The sequence below is a fragment of the Arabidopsis lyrata genome (assembly GCF_000004255.2).
Source record: "Arabidopsis lyrata subsp. lyrata unplaced genomic scaffold ARALYscaffold_8, whole genome shotgun sequence".
Classification (NCBI taxonomy): Eukaryota; Viridiplantae; Streptophyta; class Magnoliopsida; order Brassicales; family Brassicaceae; genus Arabidopsis; species Arabidopsis lyrata.
In genome coordinates, this window is record NW_003302548.1 from 12832478 (window position 1) to 12851175 (window position 18698).

Here is an 18698-nt window from a genome sequence, read left to right on the forward strand (position 1 = left end):
AAGTACCTGATTCTGCTGGATCAAATCCATGAAGCAGATTTCTCCGAAGAGCAAGAAAGGACCGAGCTGTCGACTAACCTTTCTGAAAAACGGAATCGCTTGGCAGCTCTTCCCACTTCGGCCTTCAACCCACTTGACTTCGAGGCATTCTTTACTGAATCACCTCCAATAAGTGAATCGGGTTTAGACTGGGCAGGTAACGCTTGGCTCCTAAGGCTTACTTTTTCTTACCTTGTACCTTTGATTGACTGGAATTATTATTTCCAGGTTCAAGTGAGACGGAGGGCATTGTCCCGCCCGTAGCTCCTGTGGTACCGGAGGTTACTCCGGAGGTTGGTTGTCCCGCGGAGGGTGGTCCGGGAGCTTCATCTGATCAAGCACCAGTCAAGGAGGTGAATGAAACTCTGGTTGCTGAGCAGGAGCCCGAGGTGGAGATCGCTCCGTAGTGGCTGTGTCCACTTTAAATTGGGGATTGTCCCTTTAACTTTAAGACTTAATTTATTTTTGGCCTAAGGAGGCTTTGTTGTTTTTGGCCTAAGGAGGCTTTATTATTTTTTCAAGATATTTGCCTGAGGAGGCTTTTAAACCTTTCTAGGTTGTGACCCAAGGGGGTTTGGTTAAAATCATATGCGGGTTTGCAAAGTCCGCTTTTTAACCTTTTGTGGCCTTGTGGCAATGCTTTTGAGATTTTTAGGTTGATCAGACCTTTCTCTTTAGAATGCGAGAACTGAGCTCGGCTTAAAGCGAGTTCCCCACTTCGGGTTTAGTCAACTCGGTAAACTTGTCAGGCTTGAGCCTTAGAAACTTTTGCAGTTGATGCGACGGTTGCTTTTTCCCTTCTTAAAGAGAACGGCTCGTCTTTTAATGTAATAATTGCCTTTTCTCGATTTTCCAAAAATGGTTTAATCCACTCGGAAACGCTACCATTAATGAATTTATGGTTCCAAGGCAAACCCTAAATCATTATAAATAAAAGCTTACCTACCTCTAGGCTTTATTAAACATGACTCTAGAGTCTCACTTGAGAAATATTTTGAGAATGGAGAGCGAAACAGTAGCCCCCGTTGATCCCGGCAGCCCTCTCTTCTTGTCTGGCGACGGCTTTGAGCCGGCCGGCGTTCTCTTCCCTCATGCCGTCTTTCACTTTCCTTCAAAGGAGAAAAAAGAGGCTTGCGACTTCATTGACAGGGTAAGTATTTGAAGTTTTTTGATTAAAAACTCTTTGTTTCATCTTATTCATTCATCTTTATGCTAGGTTGCCGACAAGCACCGTCGCTTGTGTGAAGAGAGGCAACGGCTGGGCCTCAAAAGGCAGACACTCGAGGCTCGTATTTCTCGGGTGGAGAGGAAGATCAGGGCTTTGGAAAGTGATCCCTTTCAGTGGGAATGGCGGAACTTCGACTCCGTTGCTGAGATCCCGAAGATGCTTCGGATGTATCTCCGCGCTAGGGGAGTCCCAGGTCCCGTGAACGCCCCCGTCTTCGCCGTTCCATCCGACGATGAAGAGGAAGAGGACTTGGAGGAGGAGGCCAGCGACTGCCGGAAACGCCTTCGGGATCGTTCCGAAGTGGATGCCAAAAACAAGGCGTCCACTTCGAGGACTAAACCGGCGATGAAGGAGCCTGTTCCTGAGCCTCTCCCATAAATGTTCTCCAATTTCTTCACTTCTCTTTTTTTTTTTTTTTAAAAAACAAAAACTCGTAATGGGCTTCGGCCCTTTTTATTTATGGAAATATTTGCAACTTTCCTTTCTTTCCGAATATTCTTGGAGGTGCGTCCTTTAATGCAGGATCCATTCGAGGGCATAAATCTCTCCGTGAATCACTCCATTCCTTGGATGAAATCCGCAGCTTGCTAAGGATATGGGGTTCCTATAAATTATAGGTTCGATTTTCCTTTACTTCTCATCCTTCTTTTCATTTTAGCAGGTATGGAGTTCAATCTTCGCTGTTCAGAATCTATGCCCGACTTCTCCAGAATCGGACTGATGGATGAAGATGTTTCAAATGAGCTAAACAGGCAGCCTCCTCCACTTCGCGGTTTCTCGAGATCTCAGATCCGAGCCCCATGTGCTTTGATCAGGAATCTCCCAATCAGAGACCAAGGAACAGCGAAGGCGTTCATAGAAGCACTTGAACTCCAACACCGGAAGCTTACGTCGGAAAAGAGGAGACTCCGGAAGAGGATTAACCGGATGCAACGCAGGCTTACTACGGTGTCAAGAAATCTTCACATTCTTGAATCTCACCCTGGAGAGTGGATTGAGCTTGGAATCTCTGACTTTGCTCGAATTCCGGACTGCATGATGCCAATCCTCGATCTTGCTGGTCAAGGAATTGAAGTGTTCTGCTCGTCAACGAGGATTTCGTAGTTCGAAGTGTACGATGAGGGACGCTTCGCCCTTTTTTTTTTTTGAAAAAACGCTTTATTTCCAATCTCTTGTATGTTCGCATAGCCGAACCTTCTTCCTTTAATAAAGAAATAAAACAAAAATTTTATTAATAGCTGAACTCGTTTTCGAGCTGCCTACGTACCCATTTCGGGATCAAGCCAAATCGTAGTTCATGTACATAAACAATGCATGTAGCTTTTAAACATAAAACTTCTTTAAGTTGATCACATTCCAAGGTCGCTTGACTGGATTGTCTTCTAGGTCTTTTAACCTATAAACACCGTTCCGAACCACTTCGGTAATAATGTAAGGTCCTTCCCAATTAATACCGAGTTTACCGGCGCCTTCTTCCTTTCTGTTGTCAAAGACACGCCTTAATACATAATCTCCCACGAAGAACGGCCTACTTTTAACCTTAGAATTGTAATACCGGGCTGCTGCCTGTTGGTAATTCTGGATCCGAATTAGAGCTTGATCACGCCTTTCATTTATGGTATCCAGTGAATCGTTAAGCATCGCTGAATTTTCTTCCTCATTTAACGGTGCTTCTGTTCGACGAAGTCCGGGCACGTTGAGTTCAGCTGGTACTACCGCTTCCATGCCATAAACCAAAGAGAATGGAGTTTCCCCTGTAGGTCGCCTAGGGGTTGTACGATAAGCCCACAGGACAGGTTGGAGTTCTTCATACCATCCTCCCTTTAGATGACTTAAGCGTTTCTTGAGATTGCTTAATATCGTCTTGTTCGCGGCTTCGGCTTGACCGTTTCCTTGCGGATATCTTGGAGTAGAATAACTAACTTTAATTCCCCAGTCCGCACAAAAGGCATCAAACTCGTGTGAAATGAATTGCGGTCCATTATCAGTGACTATTTCGTACGGAACTCCATGTCGACATATAATGTTTTTCCAAATAAAGGTCTTCACCGCCGAATCCTTGATACCAACATACGCCTCAGCTTCAATCCATTTCGAAAAGTAGTCCGTAAGGACTAAAAGGTACTGTACACCTCGAGTTGATTTGTGCAATGGTCCAATGATGTCCATTGACCATCTCATAAACGGGTATGGGGCGGAAATGGAGGAGAATAACTCTGACGGTTGATGGATTAATGGCGCATGGAGTTGGCAGCGCTTGCATCTTTGGGCGAACTTAACACAATCTGTGATCATAGTGGGCCAAAAGTACCCCATTCTTTTAACTTTAAAAGCCATAGCTCTTCCTGATGAATGACTTCCACATAATCCCTCATGCACTTCGCTCATGACGATTTCGACTTCGGGCCCAAAAATGCATAATAGGTAAGGGTCACTAACACCTCGCCTATATAACGCATCCTTTGATAGGCAAAATTTCGCGCTAACGACTTTTATTTTTCTGGCCTGCCATTTATTCTTTGGGAGCTCGCCTGTCGTGATGTAGTGCTTTATTGGCTCCCTCCAGTCAGCCCCCCAGTCTTTAGCCGGAATTTGGTCAACTTTGTGAAATATCCGCGGCTCTGGTTCGGGATGTTCGTTTGGTTCAAGAATATTTTCCTCGAGTAATGGCTCGGTTTCTATCATCGTTTCTGGAATCATTTCTTTAGCTAAGACAACGGGTTCCTTGTTAGATGTATTTGATCCTTTTGACTTCCTTCGTTTGTTGGGTGGCGGTTCGATCTCTGGTTCGCCACGGTCGCGTGCCGCTGCTCGAGACCTTGTAACGACGAGGGTTTCCTTGCTGTCTTGAATGCTTCGCTCCGAGATGCATTCTACTGGAATAACTCTCTTTAACTCAGGATCTGATGTTGACGCCAAAGCGGCAAGTGCATCTGCAGCTGTATTCTCTCCCTGAGGTATGCGGATTAACTCGAATTTTGAGAAATTTTTAGATAGATCCTTCACCACTTCGAGGTAAGCTTCCATTCTTGAATCTTTGGCTTCATAGTCTCCATTAAATTGGTTAACTACTAATTGCGAATCGCAATAAGCCAATATTTCCTTGGCTCCAACTCCTTGTGCTAGTCGAAGTCCGGCAATAAGGGCTTCGTATTCTGCCTCGTTGTTGGAGGCATTGAATAACAATCGGAATGATTGTTCTAGAATTTCTGATGTCGGAGATTCCAACCTAATTCCCACTCCGGATCCTTGCTTTGTTGAAGACCCATCTACGTGTAATTTCCAAGTTTGGTTCTCCGGTTGATCTATCGTTCCAGGTATTGGCAGTTCGGTCAGGAAGTCTGCTAAGACTTGAGCCTTCATACTGATCCGGCTTTTAAACTCTATGTCGTACTCGCTTAATTCCACCGCCCATTTCGCCAAACGTCCGGACTGACTTGGACTATGAAGTATTGTTCGGAGTGGTTGGTTAGTTAATACTTCAACCGGATGGGACTGAAAATATGGACGCAGCTTCCGAGCCGAAGTTACCACTGCGAGTGCAAGCTTTTCCATCATTGTGTACCTGGTCTCCGGATCCGTCATTGACTTGCTCACGTAGTAAATTGGTTTCTGTTCCCCACGGTCTTCCCGAACCAAGACTCCACTAACCGCGTGGTTCGAAACTGATACGTACAAGTAAAGTTTTTCATCCACTTCCGGTTTGGAGAGTATAGGCGGAGTGGTTAAGTATGCTTTAAGCTGCCCAAAAGCTTCTTCACACTTCTCATCCCAAAGGAATCCTTTGTTCCCTTTTAGAATTTGGTAGAAAGGCAACGACTTATCTGTTGACCTCGAGATAAAACGATTCAAAGCCGCAATCCGCCCAGTCAACCGTTGTACTTCTTTGAAGTTTCTTGGAGATGGCATGTTTAGGAAGGCGTTAATTTGATTTGGATTGGCTTCAATCCCTCTTTCTGTCACGATATAGCCAAGAAATTCTCCGGATGGGACTCCAAATGTGCACTTCGCCGGGTTCAGCTTCATTTGATATTTATTGAGAATATCAAAACATTCCTCCAAATGTTTAACATGATCTTCTTTCTTCAATGATTTAACCAACATATCATCTATGTAGACTTCCATAGTCTTCCCGAGATGATTGTGAAACATTTTGTTCACCAACCGTTGGTAAGTTGCTCCTGCATTTTTCAAACCAAAAGGCATTACCTTGTAACAGTAGATACCTCTATCTATGATAAATGACGTCTTTTCTTGATCATCGGGGTTCATCATTATCTGATTATAACCCGAGAAGGCGTCCATGAACGTTAACAGCTCATTTCCAGCGGTGGACTCAACAAGTCGATCTATATGAGGGAGCGGGAAACTATCTTTGGGACATGCTTTATTTAGGTCTGTAAAGTCGATGCAAACCCTATCTTTCCCATTCTTCTTCTTGACAACGACAGTGTTTGCTACCCACTCCGGATATTGCACTTCTCTTATGGACCCTATCTTCAAGAGTTTATCCACTTCGTCGTTTACTATTTTTGCCCGCTCGACTCCAAGCTTTCTTCTTTTTTGTTTCACCGGTTTGAAGCTTGGATCGACGTTTAGTTCATGACAAATTATACTCGGATTTATGCCCGGCATGTCCGCTGCTGACCATGCAAATGATGCTTTGTTTTTCCTTAAGAGTTCGATCAAAGCTTCTTTTATTTGGCCAGTCAAAGTTGCTCCAATTCTAATTTTCCGGTCCGGCTTGTCTTCTTCCAGTACCACTTCGACTACTACATCTTCTTTCTTCTGCCCATTAGGAAATTTGGTTTTTAGTCCTTCTTTTGCGGGCTTCGTTAATTGCTATTGAATCTTCATACGGTGGCTAGCTAAGTAACAAGTCCGTGAAGCTTCTTGATCTCCCCGAATTGTTTCCACCCCATTTGATGTTGGAAATTTGATACATTGATGGTATGTAGAGGGGACTGCTCTCATTCGATAAATCCAGGGAGTCCCGAGGATGATGTTGTAAGCAGCGGGCTTATCGAAGACAACGAAGTCCACGATCTTCGATACCTTCTTGGCAAGGACCGGTAGCTTGATTGTTCCGAGAGACATGGCTGACTCGCTTGTGAATGCAACTAACGGAGATGGGGGTCCTACTATGTCTCCTCGGCTGATTCCCATTTTTTCTAGAGTACTTAAAAAGATCAAGTCGACCGAACTGCCTGTATCAATAAGGATCTTTGATACTTCGAAGTTTGCGACATCAAGAGTAATGACTAGAGCATCGTCATGCGGTCTTTCGAGATGCCGCGTTTCTTCTTCATCGAATGATATTGATGCACCTTGAAAATCGACTTCTTCACTTAAGCTTGCTTTGAGTAAGACATTTCGTCGATGCTTTTTGATTGAACTTATTGAATCTCCACAAAATCTGGATCCTCCTAGAATCACATTGATCTTCCCCTTCAAACTTCTTGGTTCTTCCTCGTTGGATAACCTTGGTCTTTTGGAATCTTGATCTTTGGAGTTTTCCTTTGCTTCGTGGTATTCCTTCACAAAATCTTTTATATCGAATTTAGAAAGATCACCACTAGCCCAAAGCTCTGCGAGGTGCTTTTTAAGAACGCTGCAATCCTTGGTTAAATGTCCGGTTACTTTATGAATGTCGCAATATAGACTTTCATCACGGACCCAAGTGTTTGATCTTCCTTTCCCTTGGAATTGTTTCCCGACGGAATTGTTGAAGGGTTGCGACCCAAACTTCCTTGGTCCTTTGCTTTCTCTAGGCTCGAACTTCTTGGTAGGGACGGTGACTGCCGGCTTTTCTTGTTTATTCCGTTTGGCAAAACTTTCTTTTTCGTCTTCTACCTCCATCCAATTGTTTGCACGGAAGAGTGCATCCTGAATTGTATCTGGTTTATGAAGTATTAAGTCTTCTTTAAACCTTGAATCATGTCGCAATCCTTTTCGTAGGGCAGATAAAGCTGATTGCTGTGAGATTCTTGGGAGTTTTGATAGCACCCCTTTGAATTTGGTGATGAAAACTCGAAGTGACTCATTAGATCCTTGGGTTAAGTTCCAAAGATCGGCATCCGAAACGCTTTTATCCATAAGGATAGAGTATTGCTTTAAGAATACGGCTGACAGTTCGTCGAAATTGCTGATCGAACCCGGCTCTAATTGGGTGAACCACATTAGAGCTTGGCCACATAGATTCTCCGAAAACAGCTTGCAATAGCCTGCGTCCTCATCGGCTTCATCCAACTCGACTCTTCCTGCAGCGATCAGAAAGGCTGCAAGATAGTTTTTTGGATCCTCCACTCCGCTGTAAGGGTCCAGCTTCAGCTTCCGGGAATCTTTGATCCTCAAACTTGCAATTCGCGGGATAAAAGGGGTTCGCCTTGCTTCTTCAATGACTCGATTGATGTCTGGCTCCGAACTTGTAGCCTGATGAAATTTTGATTTCATTTCTTTTAATTCCTGGCTAACCTTCCTCATGGTCTCGAACTGGTCGAGGTTCTCCTGCTCGTACTGAGCTGCAAGTTGTTCTTCATCCCCGAGCTGCGTCTCTTCTTCCGACGTCTGAGCTACATTATTAGTAGCACCGGGAGTTGTTTGTCCGCTGGTTTCATTTCGTGCAGCGGAACTTGGCGAGTTGAATATCCCTCTTCGGGTTCCCACCGGGTTTCCTGCACTTAAAGAGCGAACACGAGTTTGTATATTATTGACGTTTTGACTAAGAGATACCTGGGATGTTTGCAACGTATCGACGGCCTTCTCCACATCCGAGAACTTTTGTGATATGTCCGACATGGTTTGCTGCATAGCTTTGAGGGTTTCGGCCAATGATGTTTCAACGGCGTCTCCTCCGGACATTGTCGCTTATCTCGGGAAAGTAGAAAAGAAGAAATCTGACCACTCAAGAATCCTGATAATCCCCACAGACGGCGCCAAAATGTGGAAGTCGGATTCACACACTCAAGTATTTTGTTAAGTGGGAAAGATAATTCTTGAGGGACAAAAATGAATACGTAAGAACTTGTGAATTGATACGAAAATTGCTATATTATTTCTCTCTTTAGAGGAAGATCCCCTTTACATGGCCATTGGCCTTTATATTTATACATAGCTAAACGACATTTAAAATGAGTAATTAAGTACAATTATTTCATCTTAAATGTGTCCGTTTTGATTCTTCGGCTTTAATGCTCAACGTTTGAATTTGAGTTGACTCTGATCTTCATGGGCTTCGCCTCTTCTGGCCCAAATGTCTTTGAACCGACTTACCCGTGTCTTCTACACCGAACTCGTGACACAGTGCAGTCACTTCGGACTCTCGAAGTGGTGACAACCACTTCGACCGTCCCCTCGGTTCATGAGCCCAATGGGCTTCATCCTTTATGGGTCACCCGCTTGACTACGTGGCAATCTTTGGTTGGTCTCGTACTTCTGGTGCGGGATCCGACACCAACATCATGGAACGTCCAAATCATCCCACTTCTTTGATGAGCTCAGGGAAATTATTTCAACAGTTTCTGGTAGATGGATTGACAATGATCGAGGCAGAAAGAATAGGCTACTTGAAGCTAAACCAAAAGACTTTACGTGCTGATAAATACGTCAACGTAGAAGCTGCCGCTGATAAAGGAAACATGAACACCTCAAAGGTTGGTAAGCGTATAGTGCTACCATCTACCTTCATTGGTAGCGCACGATGTACGCAAGAAAGATATATGGATGCAATGGCAGTTTGTCAGCACTTTGGATATCCAGATTTGTTTATTACGTTCACTTGCAATCCAAAATGGCCTGAAATTACAAGATTTCTAAATGCAAGAGGTCAACAATCAATAGACAGAGCTGATATTGTGGCTAGAATCTTTAAGATTAAGCTCGACAATTTGATTGCTGATATTAAACAGAATAATGTCTTCGGTCCTGCAGCAGCAGGTAAAAACATCTAACACTTCTTTTTATTGTTCATTTTTAGAATAATTTCCTTTAAGTTTTGATTTGTCGTAATGATACTACATGTTTTATGCAGTTTTGTACACAGTAGAATTTCAAAAAAGAGGACTACCACATGCCCATATCCTACTCTTTTTGCAGAAGGGATCAAAATTGTCATCAACAACTGCCATTGATACAGTTATCTCTGCTGAAATTCCAGACGAAGCAACTAATCCCAGCCTCTACAATGTTGTCAAAGAATTTATGATACATGGACCTTGTGGGCTTGCAAATCCTAAATCACCATGTATGGATAAAAGAAAGTGCACTAAGAAATTCCCTAAAGATTTCAGCAGCAGCACTTGCATCAACAAAGATGGATTTCCAGTTTACAAACGAAGAGATGATGGTCGATCAGTTGAGAAAAATGGACCTGTTCTAGACAACGGATTTGTTGTTCCTTACAACGCATATCTACTTCTCAAGTATCAAGCCCACATCAATGTGGAGTGGTGCAGCCAAACAAAAGCAATCAAGTATTTATTCAAATACATCAACAAGGGAAGTGATCGTGTCTTAGCTACAACAAAGAAAAATCCAATAGGAAATGATGCATCTTCAGACCCGGACGTAGAACATGTTATAGATGAAATCGAGCGCTTCTATGATTTTAGGTAAAATTTGTTTCTAAGATAGTATACTACATGTCTTTGTTTTTGGAAGGTTAATTTACGGTTTTCTAATTTCTTTAAAGGTACATTGCACCATGTGAAGCTGCGTGGAGGATATTTGGATTTGAAATACACTATAGTAGTGTTCATATTCAAAGACTGAATATTCATCTAGAAGGAGAGCATAGTGTTATGTACGATGATGATGATGATGAAGTCCTAACCAAAGAAGCAAATCAAACCTCGCAACTATTAGAGTGGATGAAAACGAACAGCCGTGACGATTTCGCTAAGACACTCACGTACGCTGAATTTCCATTTTGGTTTGTATGGAACAAGAAAATAAAAGAATGGACTGACCGTCAAAGGAATATAGCATTTGGGAGAATACATCATTTTACTCCAGCAGCGGGTAATTTGTTCTACATGAGGATGCTTTTAAACAAAGCAACAGGAGCTACATGTTTTGAGGACTTACGCACTGTTGATGGAGTCATATATTCGACCTACAAGGAAGCATGTTTTGCCCTAAATCTTCTTGATGATGATAAAGAGTATATTGATGCAATAACCGAAGCAAGTCAATGGGGGTCAGCACATTATATGCGAAGAATTTTTGTTATGCTTCTTCTTTCAGAAAGTTTGTCAACGCCAAACCGCGTTTGGTCAGAAACGTGGCATTTACTCTCCGAGGATATATTATACATGCAGCAGAAAATCCGTCAGGAACCAGGTACATTTTCATAAGTTATTTAGGTATAATCCATAATTTCATTTAAGTTTAACTGAAACTGATGTTTTATCTTCAACCTGTAGATTTTTCGATGTCAGAGGAGCAAATCAAGAATCAAACTTTGTTTGAAATTGAAAGGCTTTTGTTATCTAATGGAAGTTCTTTAACAAATTTCCGTGAAATCCCATTTCCTGATGATAACAATATCCCAACTGCGATCAACATGCTCATAAGTGATGAATTATGTTACGATAGGCAAGCGTGTCAAGAGGAATATCACCGTTTGCTACCTATGTTGAACATTGAACAGAAGAATATATTTGAGCGTATAATGGCTACAGTGGATTCAAAAGAAGGAGGTGTTTTCTTTGTCTATGGATTTGGAGGCACAGGCAAAACGTTTTTATGGAAAACTCTATCTACTTACATTCGATCAAAAAGGGAGATTGTCATAAATGTAGCATCCAGTGCAATGGCTGCATTGTTATTAGAAGGTGGTCGCACGGCGCATTCTCGATTTTCAATACCAATACAGGTACACGAGACTTCAACTTGCACCATTACTCCTGATAGTGATATTGCAGCTTTGTTAGAAGAAGCAAAGTTGATCATCTGGGATGAGGCTCCAATGATGCATAAACATTGTTTCGAAGCTTTAGATCGATCTTTGAAAGATATTCTCAACCCTACCAAACCTTTTGGAGGTAAGACTGTTGTCTTTGGAGGCGATTTTCGCCAGATTTTACCGGTGGTCCCTAAAGGTAGTCGAGAACAGATTGTTCAAGCTTCACTATCTTCTTCGTCTCTGTGGAATTCTTGCCAAGTTCTTTCATTAACAAAGAACATGCGACTAACTGTGGAGTCAGATCCATTAGAAGTGGATATCATCAAAGAGTTTTCTGAGTGGATACTAAAACTTGGAGACGGTAAACTTTCTGAGCCAAACAACGGTGAAGCGGAGATAGATATACCAGAGGATATGCTTCTCAAAGACTCTTTGGATCCAATCAATTCAATCGCACTTAGCACATATCCGTCTTTGCTTCAGAATCTTGATGATGGGGACTATTTCAAGGAACGTGCGATACTTTGTCCTACTAATGATGTTGTTGATGAGGTAAACAATTACATCATGGACCTTCTTCCAGGAGAATCACATCAATATTATAGTTCAGATAAGATCTGCAGTTCAGATTCTTCAAGGACGAGGGACGATGTTATCTAATAAATCACAAGTAAATTTTCAAGTAACTGCAACATCCTCCATATGACACCTGGCTTAAGTCCCAATTTTTTATCTTTCAGCTTTTAAAACAACCATTATATACATCTCAGACCCCACGATCTCAATATCTATTTTGTATTGTTCCCACCATTAACTTTTACAATCGACAGTTATCATCTTCTACCACCGGATCCTGTCAAGTGTTTCTCCACCATTACCTCCTTCATAGGTTTTTAACTTCTGTCAAATTTCCATATTTATTGATTCTCTACTCTTGACATCAACCTGAAATTGATTTGTATTAAACAAAACTCTTTATTATCGAAGGCCAATATAAATGAAATCATCAACAGCAAAGAAAAGAAGGGTGGAGAGGATGGCGATTCGTTCCAAGAAGAAAAACAATCAAACAGAAAATCAGGGTAATACTAAATCAAAAAACCTATTAATCTATTTCATTTCTGCAAACCAATGGTTGCTTTAACGTTTTTTCTATCTTATATATACAGAAAACATTCCTCCTAATTCTGAAGCTAACCCCATATCACCAATGCAACCAAACAGAGTTTCACCTAATAGCTTGAGTGATATTACAAATGGTATTATCAATTACTAAGAGTATATTTAATGCCTTGGATAATATTATGATTTCACAGCTATTTATTTGAAATATTTTCAGTAGAATGTGAATCTCCAAGGATGAAACGAATGCGTATTATAAAGGAGACGAAAGATAAAAGAAAGAAAGGAGAATCATGTAAGAATGTTGTTCACAACCAGAATCATGTCAAAACTTAGTTTACAACAAGAATCATGGAAATCATACCTTATTTTCAGCTTCAGCTCCAAGTACTAACTTGGACCAAAACTTGGACGAGACGACACCGAACGTTGACGAGACGACACAGAACGGCAAGAGCAATGGCAATGGATTTCCATGTACTGCAGCAAGTAGGAGGAAAACAAACGTGCATAAGGAACCATATATGCAAGAATCAAGACATGATAATCACAAAGAAGCTCCATCTAAAGGTACATACTTTTTAGCATCATCCGATCCTAACTAATAAATTTTTCAGAGTTTAAACTATAATGTTTTTATGTTCTTTTCAGACCATGCATCATCCTCACGTTCACATAATTCACTATATAACTCTGAAGAGTATGATGACAATGGGGATGCAATCTACAACTGTGAACACTGTGGAGCTTTAATGTGGTATAACGAACGCATAGAAAAGAGGCGCGTGAAATCTTACCCAAAGTTCTCACTTTGTTGTATGCATGGAAAGATCGATTTGGCACCACCACCAGAACTTCCCCAGATTCTTAAAGATCTCATGTTCAAAGGTGATGAAAGAAGCAAAAATTTCATGGAGAATATACGACCTTACAACTCAATGTTTGCATTCACATCTATGGGTGGAACAATTGACACATCGGTGAACAAAGGACGAGGGCCAAATGTTTACCGACTTCAAGGTCAAAATTGTCATAGGATTGGCAGTCTACTTCCTCCTCCAGGAAAACCACCTAAATTCAATCAGTTGTATATACAAGACACTGAGAATGAGAATCAAAACCGAATAGAAGCATTCAGGTTTAAAGTTACTTTACATTGATTTACAACTATTACACAAATTTTTTATGTTATTCTTTGCATCTTTATTTTCCAGAACTTCTCATTATATTTAATTTTTGCAGTGCAAAGAGAACTGGTCAATTACCTGAATCAAAAACCCTACGAGATGATATTGTGGAAGATATAAAAAAGATGCTTAATGAGTATAATCCATACTCAAAGATTCTGAGAACAGCAAAAGATCGTTTCAAAGATACACCTTCGTCAAATGTTCAGTTGAAATTGATTTCGAGGCGAACTGCAGGTGCTACAAGTAGTACAAGTGAAAAAACTTACAATCTTCCTACCACAACAGAAGTTGCTGCTTTATATGCTGGAGAATTTGATATAGAAATGGAGCCAAGAGATGTTGTGTTGGAAACAAGGGACGGAAATTTAAAGAGAATAAGTGAGCTTCATGCTGGATATCTTCCATTACAATATCCGCTTTTGTTTCCCTACGGAGAAGACGGTTACCACATAGATTTACAACTAAAGAAGACAACAACAGGTTCAACAAATCCACGAACAAGGGTTAGTATGAGGGAATTTTTTGCTTACAAGCTCATGGAACGTCCAAATCATCCCACTTCTTTGATGAGCTCAGGGAAATTATTTCAACAGTTTCTGGTAGATGGATTGACAATGATCGAGGCAGAAAGAATAGGCTACTTGAAGCTAAACCAAAAGACTTTACGTGCTGATAAATACGTCAACGTAGAAGCTGCCGCTGATAAAGGAAACATGAACACCTCAAAGGTTGGTAAGCGTATAGTGCTACCATCTACCTTCATTGGTAGCGCACGATGTACGCAAGAAAGATATATGGATGCAATGGCAGTTTGTCAGCACTTTGGATATCCAGATTTGTTTATTACGTTCACTTGCAATCCAAAATGGCCTAAAATTACAAGATTTCTAAATGCAAGAGGTCACCAATCAATAGACAGAGCTGATATTGTGGCTAGAATCTTTAAGATTAAGCTCGACAATTTGATTGCTGATATTAAACAGAATAATGTCTTCGGTCCTGCAGCAGCAGGTAAAAACATCTAACACTTCTTTTTATTGTTCATTTTTAGAATAATTTCCTTTAAGTTTTGATTTGTCGTAATGATACTACATGTTTTATGCAGTTTTGTACACAGTAGAATTTCAAAAAAGAGGACTACCACATGCCCATATCCTACTCTTTTTGCAGAAGGGATCAAAATTGTCATCAACAACTGCCATTGATACAGTTATCTCTGCTGAAATTCCAGACGAAGCAACTAATCCCAGCCTCTACAATGTTGTCAAAGAATTTATGATACATGGACCTTGTGGGCTTGCAAATCCTAAATCACCATGTATGGATAAAAGAAAGTGCACTAAGAAATTCCCTAAAGATTTCAGCAGCAGCACTTGCATCAACAAAGATGGATTTCCAGTTTACAAACGAAGAGATGATGGTCGATCAGTTGAGAAAAATGGACCTGTTCTAGACAATGGATTTGTTGTTCCTTACAACGCATATCTACTTCTCAAGTATCAAGCCCACATCAATGTGGAGTGGTGCAGCCAAACAAAAGCAATCAAGTATTTATTCAAATACATCAACAAGGGAAGTGATCGTGTCTTAGCTACAACAAAGAAAAATCCAATAGGAAATGATGCATCTTCAGACCCGGACGTAGAACATGTTATAGATGAAATCGAGCGCTTCTATGATTTTAGGTAAAATTTGTTTCTAAGATAGTATACTACATGTCTTTGTTTTTGGAAGGTTAATTTACGGTTTTCTAATTTCTTTAAAGGTACATTGCACCATGTGAAGCTACGTGGAGGATATTTGGATTTGAAATACACTATAGTAGTGTTCATATTCAAAGACTGAATATTCATCTAGAAGGAGAGCATAGTGTTATGTACGATGATGATGATGATGTTGATGAAGTCCTAACCAAAGAAGCAAATCAAACCTCGCAACTATTAGAGTGGATGAAAACGAACAGCCGTGACGATTTCGCTAAGACACTCACGTACGCTGAATTTCCATTTTGGTTTGTATGGAACAAGAAAATAAAAGAATGGACTGACCGTCAAAGGAATATAGCATTTGGGAGAATACATCATTTTACTCCAGCAGCGGGTAATTTGTTCTACATGAGGATGCTTTTAAACAAAGCAACAGGAGCTACATGTTTTGAGGACTTACGCACTGTTGATGGAGTCATATATTCGACCTACAAGGAAGCATGTTTTGCCCTAAATCTTCTTGATGATGATAAAGAGTATATTGATGCAATAACCGAAGCAAGTCAATGGGGGTCAGCACATTATATGCGAAGAATTTTTGTTATGCTTCTTCTTTCAGAAAGTTTGTCAACGCCAAACCGCGTTTGGTCAGAAACGTGGCATTTACTCTCCGAGGATATATTATACATGCAGCAGAAAATCCGTCAGGCACCAGGTACATTTTCATAAGTTATTTAGGTATAATCCATAATTTCATTTAAGTTTAACTGAAACTGATGTTTTATCTTCAACCTGTAGATTTTTCGATGTCAGAGGAGCAAATCAAGAATCAAACTTTGTTTGAAATTGAAAGGCTTTTGTTATCTAATGGAAGTTCTTTAACAAATTTCCGTGAAATCCCATTTCTTGATGATAACAATATCCCAGCTGCGATCAACATGCTCATAAGTGATGAATTATGTTACGATAGGCAAGCGTGTCAAGAGGAATATCACCGTTTGCTACCTATGTTGAACATTGAACAGAAGAATATATTTGAGCGTATAATGGCTACAGTGGATTCAAAAGAAGGAGGTGTTTTCTTTGTCTATGGATTTGGAGGCACAGGCAAAACGTTTTTATGGAAAACTCTATCTACTTACATTCGATCAAAAAGGGAGATTGTCATAAATGTAGCATCCAGTGCAATGGCTGCATTGTTATTAGAAGGTGGTCGCACGGCGCATTCTCGATTTTCAATACCAATACAGGTACACGAGACTTCAACTTGCACCATTACTCCTGATAGTGATATTGCAGCTTTGTTAGAAGAAGCAAAGTTGATCATCTGGGATGAGGCTCCAATGATGCATAAACATTGTTTCGAAGCTTTAGATCGATCTTTGAAAGATATTCTCAACCCTACCAAACCTTTTGGAGGTAAGACTGTTGTCTTTGGAGGCGATTTTCGCCAGATTTTACCGGTGGTCCCTAAAGGTAGTCGAGAACAGATTGTTCAAGCTTCACTATCTTCTTCGTCTCTGTGGAATTCTTGCCAAGTTCTTTCATTAACAAAGAACATGCGACTAACTGTGGAGTCAGATCCATTAGAAGTGGATATCATCAAAGAGTTTTCTGAGTGGATATTAAAACTTGGAGACGGTAAACTTTCTGAGCCAAACAACGGTGAAGCGGAGATAGATATACCAGAGGATATGCTTCTCAAAGACTCTTTGGATCCAATCAATTCAATCGCACTTAGCACATATCCGTCTTTGCTTCAGAATCTTGATGATGGGGACTATTTCAAGGAACGTGCGATACTTTGTCCTACTAATGATGTTGTTGATGAGGTAAACAATTACATCATGGACCTTCTTCCAGGAGAATCACATCAATATTATAGTTCAGATAAGATCTGCAGTTCAGATTCTTCAAGGACGAGGGACGATGGTATCTCAACAGAATACCTTAATTCAATCAGGTGTTCTGGATTGCCAAACCACCTTTTGAAACTGAAGAAGGGTGTTCCTATTATGTTGCTACGAAACCTTGACCAGCAATACGGATTGTGTAATGGAACTAGGCTGCAAATAACACGACTTGGAAAACAGATCATTGAAGCAAAAGTTCTCACTGGAAATAACATCGGCAAGAAAGTCTATCTTCCAAGAATGCTTCTGATACCTACAGATTCTAGATTGCCTTTTCGGCTTCAGCGAAGACAGTTTCCAATAGCACCTTGCTTTGCGATGACTATTAATAAGAGTCAGGGACAAAGTCTATCTCATGTTGGGATATACTTGCCGAGACCAGTATTTACACATGGGCAACTATACGTTGCGGTATCAAGAGTCAAAAGCAGAAAAGGCTTGAAAATTATCATCACTGATGAAAATGGTGAAAGGGTGAAGACAACAACTAACGTTGTCTACAAAGAAATATTTCAGAACATATGAGGTATGTCCTATATCGTCTTAGACCATAACCTTACTACTTTATTCTTACAAATATCCTTATATGTATATATATAACGAAAGTATTCTAATACGTTTTATTTTTTGAGTCATTCAAGTTGCAGATGGAGTGCTTTAAAGCTTGAGTTGCAATTCTCGCTATCTACAATCTCAATTACTATCAAGAAGTGTTTTGTTGTTTAGTCAATCAAACAAGCTTAAAATCCTATGTAATTATTCTTTTTCTTTTAGCAGACAGCTTATTACGATAGAACGTATTTTATTCAATATGTTTTTCATCATCATCCAAAGACAAATCCTCCTGCAAAATCTAATGCTTGAAAAGAATTAAATTCCGAAAACTTACTCCATTTTTGCGTTCTTGGTCGAGAAACACACGTTCAACTAAATGACCGACAATCCTTTTCTCAAAGATCTGAAAACAAATCAGATTTATTTCATATTATAAAAAGTTAATAATCAGATTCATGTGCATATGTATTATTATTGCTTCTCGGATTTCTTACCAAATAGCTTTGCCGAAATCGAAACAGCTTCTAGATGATTCAACTCGACCGGAGACGGAGACGCAGACGCCGAAATTAAGGAGACGAGAATCATATTAGAAGATAAATAGGATTTAGTGAAGGAAAACAAACGCAAATTTCAGGATGAACAATCCGAAAAAAAAGAGAAATCGAAGAATTTTTTTTGTGAATGAGCTGCAAAAATGATTATCACTCTCGAAGCAATTTTTTGCGTCTACTATTCTATTTTTTTATTTATTTTTATTTTTAATAAACTAATATAGTAGCCCAATAGCCTAGCAATACTACAAAGAAAATTTAACGATGGCCCAAAATAAAAAAAGATCCAAAATGTTGAAAAAGGGCCGTGCAACGCACGGGCTATAACACTAGTAATGAATAATATCGAGTAGAAGAAATATTTATTTATCTAGACATAGGTGTAAAATTGTAGAAAAACAATGGAAAATAATAAATATTCACATATTCAAAATAGGCGGGTGGAGTTGAGAGTGGACTCGGAGTTGGTGGTAGGTTTTATTCGGTC

At 40.3% G+C, this 18698-nt stretch overlaps 1 protein-coding gene and 1 long non-coding RNA gene across 3 annotated transcripts; one reads left to right on the forward strand and one right to left on the reverse strand.

Annotated features, from left to right (window-relative positions):
• Positions 1 to 11867: 11867 nt before the first annotated feature.
• LOC110224829 lies at positions 11868 to 18378 on the reverse strand. Its single transcript, XR_002329310.1, has 5 exons — positions 18152 to 18378; positions 17992 to 18060; positions 13091 to 13364; positions 12658 to 12773; positions 11868 to 12116 (listed from the first exon to the last, which is right to left on the reverse strand). It is a non-coding gene; the product is annotated as an uncharacterized LOC110224829 (long non-coding RNA).
• On the forward strand, positions 15279 to 17929 carry LOC110224826 (ATP-dependent DNA helicase PIF1-like). Of its 2 annotated transcripts, none has more exons than XM_021012202.1 (3): positions 15279 to 15904; positions 15988 to 17628; positions 17744 to 17929. In XM_021012202.1, the coding sequence occupies exons 1-2, from the start codon at positions 15358 to 15360 to the stop codon at positions 17625 to 17627; spliced, it is 2187 nt and encodes a 728-aa protein (XP_020867861.1). In that variant the 5' UTR covers positions 15279 to 15357; the 3' UTR covers position 17628; positions 17744 to 17929. The 2 variants fall into 2 exon arrangements, with proteins under 2 accessions (XP_020867861.1, XP_020867866.1); XM_021012207.1 differs by having other exon boundaries at positions 17750 to 17929.
• Positions 18379 to 18698: the final 320 nt, after the last annotated feature.